The 21,182-nt window shown below is 48.3% G+C and overlaps 2 protein-coding genes across 6 annotated transcripts in view; both read right to left on the reverse strand.

Annotated features, from left to right (window-relative positions):
• Positions 1-576: 576 nt before the first annotated feature.
• On the reverse strand, positions 577-15,303 carry LOC121613503 (zinc finger protein 318-like). 2 transcript variants are annotated; one of them, XM_041946904.1, is made up of 10 exons: positions 14,866-15,303; positions 13,551-13,660; positions 12,527-13,148; positions 10,137-11,441; positions 9,880-9,979; positions 8,217-8,527; positions 6,794-6,976; positions 6,515-6,608; positions 5,780-5,898; positions 577-5,039 (listed from the first exon to the last, which is right to left on the reverse strand). In XM_041946904.1, the coding sequence occupies exons 1-10, from the start codon at positions 15,118-15,120 to the stop codon at positions 2,499-2,501; spliced, it is 5,640 nt and encodes a 1,879-aa protein (XP_041802838.1). In that variant the 5' UTR covers positions 15,121-15,303; the 3' UTR covers positions 577-2,498. The 2 variants fall into 2 exon arrangements, with proteins under 2 accessions (XP_041802838.1, XP_041802837.1); XM_041946903.1 differs by having other exon boundaries at positions 578-5,039; positions 6,794-6,979.
• A 642-nt stretch (positions 15,304-15,945) lies between these two features.
• The window catches only part of LOC121613501, a 28,260-nt gene continuing 23,023 nt past the window's right edge, over positions 15,946-21,182 (reverse strand). For 3 of the 4 annotated variants that reach the window (XM_041946895.1, XM_041946896.1, XM_041946894.1), the window contains exon 21: positions 15,946-18,921. In XM_041946895.1, the coding sequence (XP_041802829.1) occupies positions 18,317-18,921 (605 nt within the window). In that variant the 3' untranslated portion in view covers positions 15,946-18,316. The remainder of the gene's footprint in view (positions 18,922-21,182) is intronic. The other variant, XM_041946897.1, reaches the window with a different exon arrangement.

The raw sequence follows: 21,182 nt of genomic DNA on the forward strand, positions 1-21,182 counted from the left end.
ATAAATATGTTTTAATCACTATTTTGTGTCACTTTATATTGAATGCTTTAGTAGTGAGCAGAGTTCAAAGCGGGATAATAGTGAGCAGGTTCCTATGGTCCCTGCTCACTATACATCATCTCTTACGTGATTGAAACATGACGGATCCTCATGTTCTTGTATTATCGCTCTTTGGAGAATGTAGCGTTGTTTGGCTCATCTGAATTACAGCCATTCACTGCAGGATATTTACACTAGCGCACTTTCTCCTCCACCTCGTTCAAACGTGCCAGCTGTGGGGGCGGAGTCTTCATACCGTTCAGTTGACAGACTTCCGGGTAGGATGCACTGATGTATCCTCGCTCATAGCTCCTCCGAGGGCCCTCATCGCTCCTCGATCCTCGCACCTCAGAGCCGCAATTTGCGCTTTGGGACGGCCGGCAATATGGCGGACCAGAAGTACTTCCGGTTCGAGCGAGGATCGAGGAGCGAGGAAACGACAATTTTGAGAAATGAGATCCACCCAAAGACTCCAGGGTAGAAGCCAAGTCAGTAACATCCTTTAATAGAACATGAATGTGTACAGCGGGACAGGAGCTCAGTGCATCATGGGAAGTCTAAACCTACAGCAGCATAACTAGGGGCTGGTCCAAGTCAAGCCTGAGCCAGCCCTAACTGTAAGCCTTCTTTAAATCCAAAGAGGGCGTCTGCCTCCTGGACTGAGACTGGAAGTTGGTTCCAGAGGAGAGGAGCTTGATAACTGAAGGTTCTGGCTTCAGTTCTGTTTTGGAGACTTTTTGAACCACAAATAAACCTGACTTCTAGGAGCAGAGTGTTCTAGTGGGGTAACAGGGTGCTGTGAGCTCTTTATGATGGTGTCTGACTGTTTAGGGCTGAGTAGGAGCCAGTGCAGAGGCGAATATGAGAGGAACAGAATCTCTTTACCTTGTGTTTCTCAGAATGTGCTGCAGTGTTCTCGATCAGATGGAGAGTATTGAGTGAATTATTGAGGCAGCCTGAGAGCAATAACAATAAGAGCAATAATCCAGCCGAGAAGCAACAAATATGTGGTCTAGTTTTTCTTTATTGTTTTGAGACAAGAAGTGTCTGATTTTTACACTGTCAGGTGAAAAAAGGTCCTTGAAATGTGATTTACGCAGGAGCTGAGGAACATATCCTGATCAAAGATGACCCACAAAGCAGCCATAGTTGCTAAGATAATTCCTAGCTACCAAAACACATTTGAGAAAACATGACAACATTTCACATTACGGAAATCTCCATGTAACCGCAGCTTCCAAAGTCACTCGGCTGTTTTTGGTCCGAGCTGCGACTCTGATTGGACCGGCTGAGCTGTGAGAAACAGCTCGTCATCGTTTGAAGAGGAAAAATAAACTGACCTGTGGTCTGAACCTGAATAGAAAACAAGGAAAACAACATATGGTGTCCAGTCCTTCACCTGCAGGAGGAGAAAGAACAGCGTTTGCTGAAAGATCCAGGAGAGATTTTATCCGTGAACATGTGACAAAGACAGAACTGTGATCTTTAAAGGAACAGTTTGACACTTCAGGAGCTTCTTCTGTCAGCCGGGAAGGTGGATGTCAAAACCCAATGAACTGATCCTACTAACAACGATTGTCTGTAGAGTCTCATATACACTACATGACCAAAAGTATGTGGACAGCGCGGCATTGCCTCCAGACGTGACAGCTGAACATGTGACTTCCTCCTTTTTTTTTTAAATTCTAAGCCTTTTTACTTCGGACTCTTTAAAATGAGGTAACGGTTCCACACGTCTGTGGGTCACAACCAAAAAAAGATCATTTTAGTCATTTTAGAGGCCAGAGGAGAAACATTATCCTTTAATTCGTTAGAGGTCAGAGGAACATCAAAAATAGAGTTACACATGATCCTACGACCCCTCGGGGAAGCGGCCTAACACAAACCATGAAAAACAGACCCAGATCTTTTGGCCACAGAAAGCAGCTTATAACTGTTTTACATTTCTCTTCCTGTGATCACATCCCGTGTGCAGACTCAAATCGACTGACTGGTCTCGACTAACGAGCTCTATGTCTGAGGACAAGAATGTCCTTCGTGTCTTTCAGGTGTTTCTAAATATCATCTGCTTCCCGATGGAGGTCTACGACAATAAGGCAGGAACTGAAGGCAACACTTTCAGTAAATCACATTTTCAATAAAAGTGTAAGACTGTGTGCCAAACAGGGCTCGAGACGTCCTGGACACATCTCTGCACTGGACGCACAGGAATGAAACTGACAACCATCATAAACATCAGACTCTGGAGAGGACAGAGAACAAGATGGTTTCACTAAACATCAAACTGGTCCTTTAAACAGATGAAGGTCAGTGTTTTAACAGATGAAGGTCAGTGTTTTAAAAGTCTTGAGTCCGTCAGCGCCTGAGCGCCTGGCTTCTGACCTTCTCAACAAACTGAACACACAAGCAGTTTGAAGGAAACCCCTGCCCAGACTCCTGTCACACAGTCCACTCAGCTCCTACAAAAAGTTAAGATCTGACTCAAAGTCCAGAGAGGTCAATGCAGAGGGTAGGTCCGGGGTTTCAGAGGTGGTGATCATCAACTGAGGGTCCCCCTCGCCGGTTGCCCCCTCCACCGGATGCAACCCAGAGACGGGATGTGATCTGTCCAGCCCACTTGGATCTGAAGCCGCCGAGTCAGAATCTCCTGAAGCCAGCTCAGGCCCTGGCTCGGAATGGTTCTGCTGCTGCCGGGTCTGGTATCTGGTTTGGGATCTGGTTTGTCGGACAGGTAGAGGGGCAGGAGGAGTTCTTTTTGTTGGAGTCGTTTTGCCTCTAGTTTTGGGGCCTGGTTTACATCCAGGTTCTCGAGCTGTGTCAGGATGTGTCTCTGGATGGAGCGAGGGCTCTGCGTCCTCATCTTGTTGAGGTTCAGATTGCAGCTCTGATTGGATTTGTGGAGACAGTTTGGACTGTGACTGAGTTTGAGGTGTTGGGTTCAGCTCAGCAGGCTCAGTTTGAGGGGTTATTTGAGATTCAGATTGAGGAGTTGACCTCTGGTTTTGGGGTGTGCTCTGTGCTTCAGACTGGGCTGGTGGATTCAGCTTTGGTTGGGTTGTTTGTGAAGTTGTTTCGGATGGAGCCACATCACGTGTTGGAGCTGGGGTAGACTCTAAAGACCAAACTGATGCAATCTGAATGTCTGATTCTGGCTGGATCTGGGGACTTGGCAAAATGTTTGAGACTGAGTGTGGGGATGTACAGACCACGGCTGGTTGGGATGGAGTAAGAATCTGACACTGAGGTTGGGGTTTCTGCGCTTGCGGGGTAGGAAGCTGACTTTTATTGGTGCTGTTTCTGCTAGCAAGAGCATCAGTTGCTGGTTTGGCAATGGAGCAGACACCTGATTGGCCAACGCTGCGGTAGAAGATATCGAACAAGTCCTGGGCTTTGGCTGCAGCCAGGTTACTCTTAACTTTGTCTGACTTCTGAGCTCCGTCCCCCATGGTCACTAAAGGTGGAGGCTTGACAAACACTGTACGAGTTTGCTCACTTTCCGGCACACCGGGAGCTGCCACGTCAGACACTATTTTTATCATTGTTGGTTGTGCAGGTCTAGCCATGCATGGAGCATGTGTAGCTTCAGACGGTGCAGGTGTAGCCTCACGTGGTGAAGGTTGAACCTCAGATAGCGCAGGTTTTGCCTTGATTGGTGCAGATTTAGGAACCGGTGGCGCAGATTCCACCACAAAAGGTGCAGGTCTTGACACCCGCAACAAAGGGTTAGCCTCAACTGGCTCTGGTCTAGCAACCTCCAGTGCAGGTACAGCTTTGAATGGCCCAGGTTTACCAATCGGTGGCTCAGGTTGAGCTTCCAGCAGTGCATTCTGAGCATTTAGAGCCTTGGTGAGAGGTCCCGGGAAAACCAGTCCATCTTTTGGAGGGGGCCCTTGTAAACTGGCGTTCTGGGGTCTGATGGAGAGGAAGGTATTCAGAGGTGCAGGTTTACCCGTCATGGCCGTTTTCCTTAGGACTGCAGCGGGTGCAGGAAGGTTTGGGCGGATCCTTCCCCGATTAGACACCCACGGAGGAGGTGTGTTCTGCTGGCCCGCCAGCTTCTGGGCGATCTCCTTAGCAACGGCCATAGACTTTGCAAAAGAGTCCTCCGCCGAGACTGGATTCTGCTTCACAGCTGCTTCGTCATCTTTGATGAACTCTGCGGCGACTTTCTGTGCCTCCTTTGCCAGAACGTTCTCTTTCTTTTTCCACGTGAACTTTCCAAAAGAAGCTGCCACGGCCACCGGCGCCGGTTTGCCGGTTTCCAGGCTCTGCTTGCGGAGCTTTGCCCTCATGGCTGGACTGGGCCCACAGAGGATTTTGGGTGGGTCGTAGGGCTTTGGCGGAGGTTCGGGCTTGCTGACCTCTGATTTCCCGACCGGTTTACCCGGCTCAAGCCTCTTGCCGGCTTCCTTGTCCGCCTTAGCTTTCCCTTCAGCTCGCTCTCTGTCATATTTGGACCTGAAATCTGAGGATTTACCGTTTCTATATTTGTCCTCGTCTTCTCTCGGCCCATATTTGGGACCGTCATCAGGTCTGTCATCTTCATCCTTGCGATACCGGTACCGATGCTCTTCTTCTCGACTGTATTTGAATCTGTCATCCTCGCCCCTCGTGCTGTATTTACCCCTCTCCTCTTCCTCTCTGCTGTACCGGTATTTGTCATCCTTCTTGCTGTATTTATACTTTTCATCCTCCTCTTTCTTGCTGTAAGAAGGTCTCTCCTCATTCAGGCTTCTGACATCTTTAAAATCCTGCTTCAGCTTCTCCTCCTCCTCCTTTTTTACTTTAGACTTCCCTTCATTCTGGACAGCATCATCCTCTTCCTTTTTTTTCTCTTTGTCTTTTTTCTCCTTTTTGTGTTTGGACTTTTCTTCCTTGTCTTTGTTTCCGTTCTCATCGTCCTCGTGTTTGCGTTTCTTGCCGCTTGTCTCTGAGGCCAGTCCTACCTGGCGGTCCAGGTTCCTCCTCTGTTCATACAAGGGATTCTCGTACATTTGTTTCTGGTGAGGGAGACATTAAAACAGACAGAGAGTGATGAAATACATGAAAAACCTTCGTCTGACATTAAAATGCTTCCAATCTTGTAACCAGAACATCAAACGAGGCAGAAGAACTGAAACATACTGTATGTGGTTCTAATTGGAACATTCACATGTACAAAATACTCTGAATTTCAACTAGAACCCAGATCCAACGGAATGATTTGACATCTATTTAGGATCGAGCTGCTTTCATGTGTGTTGATATCAGTGTTGAGCAGAAGTCATTTCACAACTGTGGCATATTTGTGGAATCATCCATGAGCCAGACGACGTGGTTTTATTTCAGGGATGGACTGTTTGAGTCCACAAACAGGACTTTGGAGGTGAATCATTCATAACAGTGGAACACGGTCTCCTTCACGACTGGACTTCAGTTTCATATATTTTCAATTTAAAACCGTGATCCAAACAAGTTTCCGTTCTGAGCAGAGTCATGGAGCTCTGCTGGGCGTTACTGTGATCATCAGCTTCAAACCTGTAAATATTGTTCGTTGAAGAAGGTGTTGGTGATAAACGCTTTCTGATTTCTATAAACCTTCATGGAAAGATTTCAAAGTGTTGATTTGCCTTTAAATTAATGATTGGCCCTCTTTAAAAGTCATGATCTTGTTTAAGTTTGGACAACTCACACGTCCTGAGTTATTCATGGTGTTGACGGCTGTGTTGCATTTCATTTGCAGGTATTCACAGGTAAATACCTTGTATTTCTCATTGTGAGCGTGTGTGGTGACGTGCTCTTCTGCACAAATGGCGTCTCCATAAAACTCTTCACACAGCAGGCAGAAGAATCCTCTGACGGGCAGCAAGAACTCTGAACCTGCAGCAAAACACACGCAACGCATTTTAAACCAACACGTGGGCACAAAACGAACTGCCAATCATGTTTACCTGATGGACGTCTCCATTTCCAGCGCCTGTCAGGACAGCAGAGGGTTAAAGAGGGAACATTTGAAGATGAAATATTGGAAGAATAGATGGTGTACAGTTCAGTGGTCTTATTTCAGAGCAGTAACCGATGGAAAAGTGCAAACTGCTCTGCGACACCAGGGTCACTACAGGAAACGTAGCAGAACAGGGACACGTTTTAGGCTAACGAGCAGGCTGACACACCTGTACTGAGAAGCTCAAACACTTTTCCAAAGGTCACTGCAGTACGTTACATTTTACAGCAGCCTTCATTTGACGACGAGACATGAAAAGCAAACGAATCGACATCAGAGTTGTGGACAGGAGTCTCCTCTGTGGTTCCACGAGTCTTTGTCACTTCATTAGTACTGTTTTCATTAAGAGTCAGAGAAACTGCAGCAGAGATCCACACAGATCCAACCTGGAAGCAGAAGACGGCTAACAACATTCAGGGACTCGGACACCAGGATCGTGGGAAAAATAGAAGCATTGTGACGACTTTTTAGCGGAATTATGATTGTGAGTACCTTTGGCGGGTTTCGTCAGCCTCTCCTCTGACGCCGCGCTCTTGGCGGTTTTGGTGGGAGTGGACGCATAGGGCCGTTCGTACGGGTCCAGAGTCTGTGAAAAGAAAAAGACAATCTAGTGGAAAGGAACCAATAAACAAAGGACCATCCAGGCATGAATATCAAAGCGTCCAAAGCCAAAATGAAAACATGAAAAGGAAGATATTGTGTTGAACAGCTGACAAATATGGACAAAGATATTTCTGAAAACTGGTCTCGAACAGAAAAACTGTCACAAACCTTTCGATGTGTTTTGCTGTGCAAGTGCGTGAAAAAATCAAACATGGAGCCAGAGGTGACGTTACAGTTTTTGCACCAGTGATTTCCAGCGTCGTAGTATTCAAACGGCTCCGGCGGCGCGGTCGGGGCGCTGACGGGCGGCTTGTCGGGGGACGCTCTCGCCGCCGCCGCCGCCGCTGAGGTCTGCTAAGAAACCAAGATGGAGGAGAGTCAACATGACCGGCTGTAGTCAAACCGATTTCCTCAGACAAAAATTTTGAGCTCCATCTTTAAAACTTGGCTCCACAAAATCTGAAAAGTGAAGTTTCTTACCTTCGTTAAATTCCAGCCTCGAAGACGTTCACTTGTAATTCGCTTCGATCAGAGTCACAGAAAAGAAACAAACGTACGTTCCGTCTCTTAACAAACCCGCGAGGTTACCGTTCATATTGAAAAAGGTTGAAATTCATCAGTTTAGGAACTTCATTACGGTCGTTATTACCGAAGCCGTCACATAAAAAACGAGACTGCCCTGACGATCTAATTACTGAGCTATCTGTGTTCAAGTTCAGAGCGCGGGGTCAGACGATCCTGTCCCGTGTCGTTTATCATATTTCAAACACTTAACGTCCGACAAACTCTGCGTTCTGTTGCAGATAAAAGCAGCCGTCGCTCAGAGGTCAGGTGGTTGTGATTGAGATCAAAGTGAGGAAGCCTTCTGTAAGAAGTTCAGTAAAAAGAAGAGAAACATCGACAGACTGAACGATCGACAACGTGACGCTTGAGCTTCTCAAATCCAGTCCGCTTCCACTTCCTGGTTTTGTTTCTCCAATCGCTGTTAAGCTACAGTCAACGGGTCTCGACACTTCCTGCACAGACGTTTCACATTAAAAGACGGATCGGACGGAATCGGTACGACTTCGGCGTCTCGGTTTCAGTCCGACCGAATCACGGAAACGTAAAACCCGACGACACGCACCCTCCTGTCAGAGAGAAGAGCTGAAGCTACGCTCACGTCGAGCGTTCGGGCGAACGCTGGCGCCGCAACCCGTTCGAGTCGATCCTGAGCCGACGAGGCAGAGAAAACTACAAACCAAAACCACAAACTAACAAACCTGATGAAAGAAAAGCAGTTCAGGTGCGACAGAAAAGGAGCCGACTCATCTGCACACAAACAAGCTCGAATCCAGGAAGAAGTTCCTCAGCTGTTCCAGGACACTTGAGAACTTTCATATTTAGCTTTTTAATCTGCTGTTTTCATCATAACTCATATCTGACAACTGTGACCCCTTTAACTTACTGATGTTCACAACCCCCACAAACATGTTCCTGAGAAATTCAGGACAGATTTTAGTCCAGTAGAAAATCTCAGTCATGAGCCCTAGCTACCATTTACAACTTTCAGTGGTCCTTCCTGTTTTACCTCCTCTGCAGGTGTTTGTACCTTTATCGTGGAGCTGCCGGTTGCCCGCCGGCCCTCGGGACTCCTCTCCGGCTCGCGTCTCTTCTTCTCCGGCGGCGGTTCGCCCTCCCCGTCCTCGGCCGGCTTGCCGGTCCCGCGGGGCCGGTCGGACGGGCTCAGGCCCAGGATGAGCGCCACCTTGTCGATCTCGTTGCGTTTCTTCTCGGCGGCCTCGTGCTCTTTACGCAGGTTGGAGATCTGAGTCATGACCTCCTCCTGCAGGTGGCTGATCTCCTGCAGCAGAGGGTCTTTGTGGCCGCCCTTCTCCCGCCGCTTCTTCCTCAGGAGCTCGCCTGCAAACACAACCGACATGCAGAGAAACAACAGAAGCAGAATAACATTTGCCACCATGTCACCACAGCCTCATTAAGGTCTCAGCGTGGCCTCCGTACTAAAGCACGTGTGTCCACCTTCACCAACCGTCAGCATGTACAAACTCGAGCTTTAATCTGCGTCCGAGTCGATGCTGCAGCAGCTTCTGTGGATGACGCTCTGCAAAAAGCTGCACTCTGTGTTTCAAATGTAAAAGTCACGTGGTGGGTCCGGAGTCCGCCGCAACAACACACGATGCCTGCCTTCAGGTGTGAGTACCACAACAACAGGGCGTCGCCCCCTACAGTCCAGTCCAGCACCTGCAGAGCAGTCAGCCGCTCCACACAGAACCCCTCTCACCTCCATAACAGCCTTCGTGTCAGGCCACAGGTGTTCCCTGTTGTAGGAGCCACTAATTTGATTTGGTTAAAGTGTAGTACGCATTCCAGACACTAGGGGCTGCATGTTAAAGTCAAGGCTGGATACTGAAGTAGTTCAGGTCCACTTGAGGTATGGACACTTGTAAGAAATGAAATACTTTCTGGTATAAAGTACTGGATGAGACTGAGTATCCGAGTACACGTGGAGAAATACTCATGTTTTGTTGTTTTCACTGGCCTCTACACAAGATCATCATGTCTGATGTGTTCATATGCTGAACTGATCTGTAAACAGCAAACACAGGTGTTCTTTATTATATATGACACGACACTCACACTACATCTTTCTATTGTACACTACACCGCTGTGCTATACTACACGTGAAGTTTTATTCCTACATTTCACCTTATGTTGGATATCCCCGACTGCTAATGCTACATAATGTTAACATGTTACACTGTCTGATTACATCATATACTCTTTTGTATTTCTACTGTAACACAAACACTGAGTGTCGTATTTTATATTATTTGGTGTTTGCAGTTATAGTCGATGGTCCCGATCACAACTCTGTCATTCCAATTCAGACAGTACTGCAGTACCTGCTGAAGTACTCTGGCTGCGGGTACTGTGTGTAGGCGCACTGCTCGCACTGCTTTTAACTGCTCTTGTAGTTTCTGGTTTTCTGTCTTTGTGAACTGACCCTCTGAGGATCAGCAGAGGATCATGTGATGTTAGAAGACAGTGACACTCTGCACAGAGGCGCTCTGAGGTTTGACCTCGCTTCATTCTGAGACAACATTCGTACCAGTTTCTATCCTGACGACGTGACGTCTGCAGGACCGACTCTGACGGAGCAGCTCTGCGTCTGCCACGGGCAGGAAGTTGTCCCGCCTGTAAATGTGAGCGGGCGAAGGCAGGTGAGCGGCGTGGCGCCTCTGTGTGAACTCACCTTGTTGCTTCCTGAGTCTCTCCAGCTCCTTCATCAGATATTCCTTCTTCTTCATCCTGATCTCTCTGTCCTGCTTCAGCTTCTCTCTCTCTTCCAGAACCTGAACAAAAACAAGCCAACGGTCAGCTTCGGCTCACCTGAGCACTCCCGTCTCACCTGCAGTCGTTGTCAGGGGCTGCCGGTCTACAGCTGAGTGGTTCACTCAGGTATGTCTCAGGTGTTGAATTGATGACTGAATGTGATAAATGAAGTGAAACCTTTTGTTTCTGGCTCTCGTTGTTCTGCTCCTCAGACACTCTCCTGTCATGGCTGCTGACTTTTCCCTTCTCTAATCCATCACCCTGATCAGACTGACCTTTGGCCCCCGGCACGGGGGCAGCTCTGTCGTAGGGCTGTTTGTAGGGCGGAGTGGGGGGGTACTCGTCGGGGACGGTCTGGGGGGGCAGAGTCATGTTGGGGGGCGGGTACATGGGCGGCCACTGCTGGTGCACGTAGGGAAGGTAGTTTGCGTACTGGCCGTAACCCGGCGGGGGGAAGCTAGGGGGCATCATGCCGTGGATCTGTGAGGGGGGGTAGGTGGGTACGGGCACCCTGGGGTGAAGGGGGACGGTCTTGGGGTCTGGGTTTCTCTGCGGCGCTGCGGCGCTCCGCTCGGCCTTCGTCTCTTTAACGTCTCTGTCGTTGTGAGACAGGGGGGGGGCAGAGCTTTTCCTGCGGCCGTCGTCGCTGCTCCAGCTGCGACTCCTGCTGCTGCTGCCGCCGCCGCTGCTGCTGCTGCTGCTGCGGCTCCGCCTCCTGCAGCCCCGGCTGTGGCGACTGCCGTCCGAGCTACCGGAGGAGTAACGCCCGCGGCGCGCGGGCGTCTTCGGGGGAGGCTTGTTACCGTGGAGACGCTCTTTGGTCCTGGCCGCCATCTCGCTGATCTCGGCCACGCCCAAGTCCAGGCCGATGGTCTTCAGCAGGTCCTGGATCTTCTCGTACTCCTCCAGTGCCTGACGCTCGCCCTCCTCCAACGGCTCCGTCCCCGGCGGGTAAGCGGGGTTCGACACCTGGATCGTGATGTTCTGGTCGGAGCTGATGACGGGCCGGCTCGCGTACCTCGCGTCCAACTCCCCCGCGGCGGGAGGGGCCTGAACTTGAGGAGAGGCTCCCGGTGGGAGGCCGTACGTCTGCGCGACGACGGCTTGCTGCGAGGGGTAGTCGCCATACAGCGCCTCCTCCGTCACCTCTCCGTACAGATCCAGCCCGTGGTGTCGGAGCGGCTCGGACGCCGGCGGAGGTTTGGGATCCTCCGCCTCTCCGTACAGGAACTTCTCTTCGTCGTCGATGTCGTCCTCGGATTTCTCTCGAGCCTTGGCCCCCGCCGCCTGTCCTCCCAGCAGGTTGAGGATCTCTTTGATCTCGTCGTCGAGGCCGGCGCGTTGAGCCGTCTGCGGGTCGGACCGCAGCTCCGACAGCACGGAGGCCACCCTGTGAGGCTCCATGCCCTTCACGGCCAGCAGCAGCTGGTCGGCCACCCGGCACATGTTGGAGCCCTCCAGAGCTCCGGGAGAGTCCGAGATCTGAAACACAGAGACAGAGCAGAGTGACGCCTCTGGACCACAGATCCTCTCCTGATGTTGAAAGATAACATCTGTCGGCGTTCAGCCAAAGTCACTCCCCCCTCCTGTCAAAGACTCCCTGCAGCTCAATGACCTCTCTTTACTGTCACATCATTGGCTAACAGACCCTTCATGGTTCATCATCTTTTTAGTTGAGACCAGTTTCAGCACTGCTGCTGGAACTGGTCTCAACTAAAAACCACTGATCGAAGCTTGTCCTCCAAATGACGCTTTCTATCAGTCGGTCAGACCGACCAGGAGAGGAGGAGGCGCCATGTTTTCTCCTCAGTTTGTGTGTAATGACTTTGACCCGAGTGAATTTAAATCGTCTAAATATCTTGATCTTGAGCTCCGAGCAGAATTATCAGCGCTCATCGTGAAACTGTATCGACCGACAAGAAATTCATCAGTGTTACTGCAGGACTTCCCAGAGCTGATGGCGCCGAGTGTGACTCAATATGACAGACTGATCCTGAACGGAGACCTGAATATTGTTATTATTTCCTCTATAGCTGCTTGTGTTTGGCAGAGAAGAAACAGATCATTCAGTTTGACCACAAAAGCTTCTACGTTATGGTGGTCGAGGACTGTCAGCCATCGGCGATGGCGGCGTCCATCGGCCAAACCCGACTGAGGATTCGCTGCGTTTCTGTTTTATGTCACTTTGAACTGAATAAGGTTTCTTTCTTTTTTTGGTCACTTATTTATGATCTTATTAATGGCGGAAATAACTAACAGACTGATCCTGAATGAAAGCCGTCGGCTGAAAGCCTCGTGTTCAGTCAACATGCAGCATCTTAGATCTTCCTTTGTTTTAGAACTGAAACCCAGACGTCATCACGTCAATGCAAATTTGATTGACATGTCGTGCTCAATGACAATAAAGGAATCTTGAATCAAATCACTGTCCTCAATCAGAATGATGGACTGAAGAGCGTCTGTCCGTCTGGATCGGACTTCTCTGTCTGAGTTTTTACATTCAGTCCTTTCTGCCACGTTGGCATCAGTGACCTGCTGATAAAATAGCTTGGTAGTCGGCTTCCTACCCTGAGCGACGGCGAGTCCTCGGCGTCGTTGCGTTTCTTCAGGATGGATTTCGTCGGCAGACTCAGCATCTCCTCCAGCTCCTTCCTGCGTCGAGCCGTCTCGAGCTCTTTGAACTCCTTTCTGGATCTGGCGTCGCCGTCGTCTCCGCTGCGGCCGCTTGAGCTCGAGCCGCTGCTTGTGCTGCGACTGCGGCTTCGACTAACCTGCCGGCTCTTACTGCGGCCGCGGCTCGCCGCTTTGCCGTAGCTCCGGCCCCGGCTCCGTCCTCTGGACCTGGACCTGGACCTGGATCTAGACCTAGACCTAGACCTAGACCTGCTGTGGTGGCGACTCTTGCTCCGGCCCCGGCTCTTGGCCCGGCTCCGGTCCAGACTGCGGCTCTTGCTCCGGCCCCGGCTCTTGGCCCGGCTCCGGTCCGGACTGCGGCTCTTGCTACGTCCCCGGCTCTTGGCCCGGCTCCGGTCCGGACTGCGACTCTGGCTGCGGGGCCTGCTCTTGCTCCTCGCCCGACTCTTGCTCCGTCCCCGACTCTTGGCCCGACTCCGGTCTCGACTCCGGCTGCGAGGGCGGCTCCGGCCCCGGCTCCGGCTCCGCTCGTACTCTGGTCGAGGAGGGTATTCTCTGCAAGGAGACATCGGTTTTAACTGGACTGGACCACACATTTTGTGCCTCTGATCAAAGAACTTACGACTATTTATTGAGTGTAATCTCTCTAAATCACCTTCTTACGGTCTAGACGCCCAAATCCAGATGAGAGAAGAGGAGCTGATCAACATATTGATCATCTGAGTCTCATTTTACCGACTATTTATCACTATATTACAACATTTTCTCAAATAATGCAACTTTATTCTCAAAGTCACTCATTTAACAGCGGCCCCAACACTCTGTAATAATCTCTACTAACAAAATAAAAACCCAAAAACACTTTCAAATGTGAGGGGTCATAAACACTAATGAGGACAGGAAGAAGTTGGAGTTTACTCGTGTTTTTCAATTTAATATTTGGCTTTTCATCAGTACCTGTCATGGTGCCAGGAGGGGGCCGGTCCCGACGGTCCGGTCAGCTCGTTGCCGACGGTGATGACCAGGTTGTGGTCGAGGGGAACTGACCCGCGAGGTGACGAAGACCTCTGCAACAAATACCACAAACATTCAATTCAACAATCTTTCACGCGCCAATGAAAGACACGTCGATGAAAGGCGGCGTTGGACGTCCTGAGACAGCAGCCTTCTACTCTGTCCACACCTGATCACCTGCTGGCTAAACACACCTGCTCCAGCACCACTGAGCTCACGGCCGTGTCCACGTTGTGAGACAAACTTTCACAAGACGGGAAGAGGTGAACCAGGTCCAGAAGTCCCCCGGCTTCACACAGTCTGTTATTATTCTTTAAGAAGAAATGAATGTTGCAGAACACCACTTTGATCAACCGCTCAACTCCACGAACAGGACATTCAAAGTCCACTTCACACACAAATGATCCTGACAGATGCTCAGTGTGATGGATCATCTGGCTGCAGTTTCAGGTCTCTGATCTTCATGTGAATAGAGCGAGCTGATTGGCTGCCTGGAGCGGAACAGGAACAGCACTTTGAATTGAGTAAAAACACAACGAAGCAGTAATGATGGAACAGTGTCTGGAAGCTGTAGTAAAGTGTTAGAGAACAACGAACACAGCGGTGTGGTCCTTGATTGTTGTTTCCAGCTGCCTGAAGCCCAAAACACCTGATGACTGGTGGTTTGTCCGGCTGGCTCACTGAGAACCACCGACGAACTCCATTCAGAAATCTGGCACTTTAATAATGCTTTAAAACTCAGCTCGACAAATGAAGTTACTGACATTACTTCAACCATTTAGAAACATTACGCTGTTCATTGAATCGGCTATTCGGACTTCGGCAAAGAAGCAACCTGTAAGAGCGAATCGCCGACTTTTCCCGTCGCTTCACGCCGCTAGCTGCCGTTAGTTAGCGCGGTGGATGTTGGTGAAAGCACCCGGAGGGACTAACGTGTCATTAGTTTATGCAGCAAAACATTCAGGGATTGAAGTTACGGGCGCTTTCCTTGGTGTGTCCATCAGGAACATTTAAAAAATCATACGCAAAGTTTCGGCTTCGCGTGTACAACACAGCAGACCAGCAGGGCCGTGGTAAATTGACAGGTTTTTGAATGGAGTTTGGTTGACAGGTGCTAATAAACAAACTCTGGGGGCTAACGGTTTACCTGACTTCCACCACAGTGCGCTCTCAAGAGGCAGTAACACGAACTAACCATCGTTTGTTTGGAAAAATACACATCTGAACCGAAACCCTATTTCGAGCCGGACAGACTCACCTCTTTCGGCAGCCCACCGGCCCAGTACTCTCCGCCTCGGTGACTTCCTGAGCCGGGGGAAGGGTACCTCCTGCGCGGCGGGGAGCGGCGATAGGAGTCCGGGTGAGCATGGTCGTGGTAGCCGGTGTGGTACGGAGGCCTGGGCCGGTTTCTGTCGTCTCTGTAGCCCGGAGCCGGGTAAGGCCTCGGAGGCGGGCCTCGGCCCTCGAAAGGCGGCGGGTAGCCTCCTATCGGCGGAGGCCGACCACGGTACATCTGCTCCCGCAGAGGATCTCTGGCTTCCCACGGTCCACCGCCTCCGGTCTCCAGCGATGATTTAATGCAAAGCGGAAACTTGCAGGTACTTTACTGCGCGTTTGAATCAGTCGTGGAGGTATTTAATAAAAACTTCATTCTCATCACCTCTGTGCTTCTCTACACCAACACAAACCTCCTCTTTCTTCTTCTACTGAGACCCAGAGGCGACTGAACGAGCTGCTGCCCCCTAAAGGGACAACATGGTACACCACACATTTACAGAAAAGAAGATAAGATAAGACTTTATTAATCTCCAGCCGGGGAAATTCAAGTGAGAATCGAGGAGACTCAAGGTTCATCGTTGACATGTAGTCGTTCTTCCGGAGCTTTCGCTCACATCTCATGATTCTTCTCGGCAGCTGGATTGAAAATGTTCAACTGTCCATTTTTCCTGAGAGTTTGAAGCTAAACGTCCCTTAAAAGACCATCTTCAACTCATCGACAACTGGTAATAGGACGGAAGGCCTGACAGCAGCTACTAAAGGGACGTTAAGAGACTGTTCAGACGCTGACAGTCATTACGTCATTTGGTCCAAACATCTGGCTTAATTTTAAGGAAGAACACTGCAGAATTTCTGTTTTCACATTTGGCAGTGTAATGTCCTCTAAAGCTGAAAAACTACAATCTCCAAGTAAACTTTACAACTCGTTCACAAAACATGAGCCGGTCTGAACCCGTTAAATCAGATTCAAATGCAGACGCTCTGAATTAAATGTAACATATTTGTTTCAGATTCAGATTAAAAGAAAATGACCAGATGACACAGAACAAAAGGAGAAAGCTTCATTTCAGCTATTTTATTGAATAAAAACAGTGATTTCAGGACATCAGACAGTAAAAAAGTCTTTCGGTCCTCTCCTGCTGTCGGTGACGGTGGAAGGTGCGACTCCAGAACAGACACCCTCAGCGTCCAGTCGTGGAGGCCTCGTGGACGTACTTTGTCTTGACAACTTGTCCAGTTCGGTCGTTGTGTGAAAAGTTCTCTCGCTCTCTTCCAGCTGCCTCGGTCTTTTGCTGCTGTAACAGCCTCCACTTTTCCACAAGTCAAACTAGTCTTCAGATCTTTTACTTCTACTGATCTTCTTCTTAAAGTGTAAAATGAAAGGAACTGAAAGCTACGTACACTGCACTGCAACAAACCGTAGAAAACCTCGAGAGCTGTACGAACGTTTTCAGAGCACACTGTCAGGTAAACACCGAGTGACCAGAAAAACAGAAACCAAAGTATGATGTCACACATGTCGTCACTTCTCAATCAAAACAGCACATTTCAGGACTTCTGTCAGGAGTGTTTTCACTGAACAGCAGTGAGCTGGACAAACCGCAGCTTTACATTTCATTACATCATACAGGCGTTCCCATCTTTACGGTCAGTCAGTGGAAACAAAAAGGTACATTTGCATTTCTTTACTGGCGCTTGAATCACGGCCAGCGTCAGTCCAAACAGGCCCCGCTATCAACAGGACACTGAGGCTGGGAAACGAGACAGTGGAGAATCCTGTGATGCACATTCAGATGCTGCCGGTACGAGCATGTTAACGTCTACATCCCTGGTGCCTGCTGCCCTTCAGCACACAGCTGAAAGATCAGTCGACTGACAGGAAATGAATGAGTGAGTATTTAGGGAGCCTAATTGAATGTCATTGTTGAAACAAGGTGTTTCTGTTGGAAATTTATTGAAAAAACCTTTAAACCACCACAAGTTCTTTGCTGCTGGTGCTTCTTGGAGTCTCATGTCCAGCCTGTAATCGTGCTGTGGCGCTGATCGAGCAGAGCTCTCTGATGTTTGTGTAGATTCAGTCCTCGGCATCCTGAGCTCCGCCTCGGCCGGAACCTGCAGAGAAAACAAAAACTCACCTGTTCGCCTCCGACAGGTAGGACACAGCTCGGAGCGCCTCCATGTAGTGCTGGGCGATAAAACATTAATCAGCTCCACGACGCTACCTCCTGTCAGCGCTGAATCGTAACGTTCACTGTTCGAATCCAGCTGGATCTTTGCTGCGGGTCGTCTCCTGTCGGCTCTTTACTGTCTACTGTCTAATAAAAGGCAAACCTGTTACTCCACCTGGTTTTCCTGGATCATGTCTCGCTGTTACACCTGTTTTAACCACAGACCGTCACTGAAGACCAGGACTCGTTTGCTTTTTCAGCCATCATTTCTATCCAGCAGCTGACGACTGGTGAAAGACGACAAAACCAGCGAACTTGTTTTTGTTCATGAACGGTAATGTTCGCCTTCCAGTCAAATATCATTTCATCAACATATCTTGTATTAAATAATTATTTTAAACTGTTGAGCTTTTACAACGACAGTGTGCTGCTACTACAATTTATTTTCCATACGAAGAAGCTGGAAACTTATACATTACAATCGCTGACTATAATAATATTTTTATATCCTTTTAGAGAAGTCGGAAGAAGACGAACGTGAAATGTCCGGTGGGACAGGTGTGCAACCAGTCCAAGTCTGGTCTTCACTTAAAAAGGGATCTTGACAACATATTTCATACAGCGGAACATGACTGCCCTCATATTTTTAGAGGATGTGGGATTTCACAGAAAAAGCATGCTGTTGTTTTTCATGACGCTTCTTCACGACATGGACTTTCGTCACTTTCAGTCATATCGCCCAGCACTAAATAAAAGCAGTAAAAGGACTTGACTGAATCATTTATTTTTGTTTTCAACCAAAGAACAGATACATCGCAATATCAAGATAAAAATGCTGATTGATAAAACCTTTGAATTCAAATGACATTTACCTGCAGAATCAAGAATGCCGTGTGTATCATAAAGATATCTCCACAAACATGAAAATATCAACACACAAAATGTGGCCTTATACCAGTTTATCTGTTCTTAACGAGAACATCCAGACATGCAGGTTCTAACATTGTGCTCATGAAGAAGATGAAAAGACTGAGATACAACTCATCAGTTGAGGTCAAATTTATTGTTTGAAGACAGACGAGATATTTTCCACGTATAACAGCTGCTCCTACGTGTTAAGCTGAAACTACAAACCAGACTGAATCCGTTATAGATGGAGCTCAAAAGAAGTCCACATAGTTCTCTGAATCAATGCTGCAGCCTAGCTATCGTTAGAAATAAACAACACAACATAAAAACAGCACAAAATAGTTGATACACCTCTTAGCTTTTCTCTGAGGCCATCTCCCACTTCTCCAGAAAATCCTGCAGGTTCAGATTGAAGACATCGATGCCTTTGGGGGACAGATGGACGCCGTCGGCCCGATACAGACCCGTGTTTGCGCCGCATCTGATGTTGTCGTGGCTAAGAGAGGTGCCGCCCAGGTCTGAGATGATGTTTTGGATCCTGCGGTTCACTGTGCTTCGGACCAGATCCACTTCATGGCTGTCGGCCGAGTGGCGCCACGCCCTCCGAGGGAGGATGTTGGACCACACGAGGATGCACTGCGGGAAGATGCTCCTCATAGAGGTAAGGTCCTTCTTGACGGAGGCAAGTAGGTCGGTGGGGCTGTCGGTGCTCAGGTCATTGCCGCCGAGGTGCATGATGAGGATGTCCGGGTTGGGCCAGGTTACCTTTAGTTGGTGGAGCTGGGGCAGGAGCTGGGGCCAAGTCATGCCCTGGGTGCCCTTCCACCAGATGGCCACCTTGCTGGGGTCCATACCCAGCTGCATACCTACTTCTGCGGACGTGGCCCGTGACTCTGCCCAATACACCAGCGAATGACCACAAATCCAAACGTTCTTGGGCTCGCAGCTGATTGGCTTGCCTACAAATTTGAACAGAATTCATTTGTAAGTTACAAATCCTTCCACGTGTCTTTCGCTGGTTGAACCCTATCTATCTCTGGCACTGGACCTCTAAAGCTCGGACTGTGCAGTAGTCTTCTGGCTGGGTTCACAAAGATCTATTGCACTGGTCAGTACACTTTGGCCAGTGTTGGTTTTGCTCTTGGATCAGTCTAGTGCTGTTATCAATGTGAAAGACACAGCTACACAAAAATAAAACTGGTCCTCCAACACGTCCGCTGTGGGCGGGCTGTGGAGCTTATGGAATAAGACTGACAGATGTCTGACTGGTTAAAACCACTTGATCTTTGTAAAAGCAGTCACAGGTTTCTACAGGGTTCAAACACTAATCCTGACCAGTAATTCTGTGCAAAATGTAAAACACATATATAAATATATATATATGTATATCTATATTTATTCTATGCCAAATATTTACAAATAACTGTGTTCAAAAATCTCTCAACGGGTTTGTCATTTACCTTTTAACTCACATTCTGCTGACACTGCCCTGCATTAACTGTTGTCTTACACTCATTAAAGTCAAGAGCACCTTCTTTTTGTTGAAGCTTTCATTCTCACCACATCAACCATCATTTCATTGACTGAATAATTCCTGCACCAGTAAAATCCATCAAGTTCTATACTGAACAGTTTAACTCTTTCCGTCGCTGTGATCACAAAATACTTACAGGAGTAAAACCAAAGACAATCGAATGATCACAGGAAAAGGTTTGGGATAATTGCATCTTTGGGAGTATCTTAGAATTTAAGTGTTGGATGCGTAATTTACCACAATTACATGCTGGTTTTTAAAACAATGAGAAAATTCTCAGCTTTATCGATCGGTGCGATGAAGAGAGCAAAATGATGACCTACCTTCAATGTCAAGACAACTGATGTTTACAAGTTCTGTTTTTCACTTCAAACTCTTCTGCGTCACTTTAAGATAAAACTGCCTTTTAATTAAATAACGGTGGAAAAGATTTGAATAACTTGACTTTTAGCTGTGTATTCCTATTGCTTCCCTTGCTAACTGCTGAATTTATGTACATACCCCATTTGTCAACGCTGGCTCAACAGAAACATAACATGCAACAAAGATACCAACAAACCGTTCATAAAACTAATGCACGTCACTAAAGTGAACCCAGATATGTGATTTCTGTCAACCTCACCAGCCCATTTACAATTTCACGCTCCAACTGCAATACTCTGACTTAAAAACATGATCGCCAATGAATTCTTGATTTATTTCCAGAATTATTCTTCTACTCTGCCGACTTCTAGTACGTATGAAATTCATTCAGAGTCCAGTACTTCATTTAGAGAAAGGAAATGGAACTGAAGCTCAAAAATAACTGGATGTCCGACATTACACTTGATTTTGTACGAATGAAACTCTGTTGCATCTTTCAAGTTAAAACAGGCTAACGAGGCTAAGAATGACTATGAATGCAGAGGGTGTGTATTCCATTTCTGTTCCCCGACTCCACACTGGACCTCATCATCTCCAGCTGTCTGAACCAAAGTGATCTAAACTGGGAGTCTGGCTGTCCGTCCTGTGATGGTCACAGGACTGCAGCATGTGATGAGGAGTTACCTGAGCAGCGTGTTTAAAGGCACAGGTGAAACTTGATGCGTGTGATCACAGTGGATTTAAACGTGTGTAAGTGAGGAGAGTGACAGACGGCCTGCTGTCGTTTGGTGATGGAGCTGCAAAAGTGTGCGAACGCCATCTGAGACACAACGGCCAGCGTTGATTCAAAGACTGAACAAAAAAGAAAAGAACCACAAACAGAAGTCTGGATAACAGTCCTGCCTCCAAAACCTGTTTGCATCATTTACTGCGTTATATGACATCTACACACGTTAGGATGGAAACAACGTCCTCGCAAAGAACGAGCATTTATGCATGCTTTATGCTAACGACTGAGGCTAGCTCGGCTCTTTCAAATGCAGAGTTTGTGCAGGATGCGCAGGACTCTGACCAATCAAATGTTTTCATGTCACCGCTTCCTATAGGCTCAGCTCGCTTGGATCCTCCACTGAGGTGATCCCAAAAAAAGTACCAGGGAGCAGGTACTATCAAAAAGCGAGCAGAGCTGAGCCGAACTGTACCATGCGGAGGAAATGCAGCTCTAAGGTCCCGTTTCACAGTTATTACGTTTAGAAGGTACAAAACACTTGGGACGCTGTGTAAGTCATTAAACAGAATGTGATAACTAATAATTATAGTAAC

This window comes from Chelmon rostratus, chromosome 11 (genome assembly GCF_017976325.1).
Source record: "Chelmon rostratus isolate fCheRos1 chromosome 11, fCheRos1.pri, whole genome shotgun sequence".
Lineage (NCBI taxonomy): Eukaryota > Metazoa > Chordata > Actinopteri > Chaetodontiformes > Chaetodontidae > Chelmon > Chelmon rostratus.

Bases quoted from the DNA above. Each gene is read 5' to 3' on its own strand.
- LOC121613503 (XM_041946903.1), bottom strand. From the start codon at position 15,120: ATGTACCGTGGTCGGCCTCCGCCGATAGGAGGCTACCCGCCGCCTTTC. The intron at 9,980-10,136 runs GTTTCACTTCAT...GTTTTTGTTCAG, and splicing joins ACGAGAGCCAGAAACAAAAG to GTTCTGGAAGAGAGAGAGAA. The intron at 6,980-8,216 runs GTACAAACACCT...TTGGTTTCTTAG, and splicing joins CCGGCAGCTCCACGATAAAG to CAGACCTCAGCGGCGGCGGC.